This window comes from Myotis brandtii, unplaced genomic scaffold, assembly GCF_000412655.1.
Source record: "Myotis brandtii unplaced genomic scaffold, ASM41265v1 scaffold486, whole genome shotgun sequence".
In the NCBI taxonomy this organism is placed as follows: Eukaryota; Metazoa; Chordata; class Mammalia; order Chiroptera; family Vespertilionidae; genus Myotis; species Myotis brandtii.
In genome coordinates, this window is record NW_005368569.1 from 785,853 (window position 1) to 786,720 (window position 868).

At 62.2% G+C, this 868-nt stretch overlaps 1 protein-coding gene across 1 annotated transcript in view; it reads left to right on the forward strand.

Annotated features, from left to right (window-relative positions):
* The first annotated feature begins 119 nt into the window (after nucleotides 1-119).
* The window catches only part of HSF4 (heat shock transcription factor 4), a 6,803-nt gene continuing 6,054 nt past the window's right edge, over nucleotides 120-868 (forward strand). The window contains 4 exon segments of the mRNA XM_014547798.1: nucleotides 120-125; nucleotides 217-449; nucleotides 451-644; nucleotides 734-867. Coding sequence (XP_014403284.1) covers nucleotides 120-125; nucleotides 217-449; nucleotides 451-644; nucleotides 734-867 — 567 coding nt within the window.

Consider the following 868-nt stretch of genomic DNA (forward strand, 5'->3'; position numbering starts at 1 on the left):
GGGCACTCGGGATTCCTCCCGGCCAGTAGCATCCTCTCCCCACCCCACCCCGCCGGGGCCGGCCGTGGGCTCCTCGGTTCAGCGGTCCAGGATGGTTTATCTTGGAGGGGGTGTGCGAGATGGAGGTGAGGTGACCTGTGGGCGAGGAAGGAGAAGGAGCCTTCTGGAAACTTAAAGATTCTTTAAGGTCATTTAGTTCCCACACCAACCCATCAGACAGATCGGAAAACAGAGGCCAGAAGAGAAGGGCTGGGTCTGATTCTAGTTCAGAGTCGCATCACGGGTCTGGAGCTCCTTTCTGAGAACCAGGTACGGAGTCGGGGTCCAGCTGGGCTAGGGATTCATTGTGATCACTCCAGGCTGGGTCTCGGAACTGGTTCTAGCCTGGCCTCATTCCTGGTTCCTGAGGGACAGGGTCCCAGAGCGAGTGTGTGTGTGTGTGGGTGTGTGGGTGTGCGCGCGCGCGAGCCTGGCCCTGGACCGGCACCACTCACGCTGTCCTCCGGTCTCGGTGGGAGGGCGGCGTTCTCCGCAGAGCGGGACCAGTTTCCTCGTAAACGACCAGAGCCGCTTCGCCAAGGAAGTGCTGCCCCAGTACTTCAAGCACAGCAACATGGCGAGCTTTGTTCGGCAACTCAATATGTGTGAGTCCCCAGGTCCTGGCAGGAGTTGGCGGTGGGTGACTTGGTGCGAGGGGATGGGGCCATTTACGGCTCCACGCCGCACCCCGCAGACGGTTTTCGGAAGGTGGTGAGCATTGAGCAGGGAGGCCTGCTCAGGCCCGAGCGCGACCACGTGGAGTTCCAGCACCCGAGCTTCGTGCGCGGCCGGGAGCAACTGCTGGACCGCGTGCGGCGCAAGGTGGGGC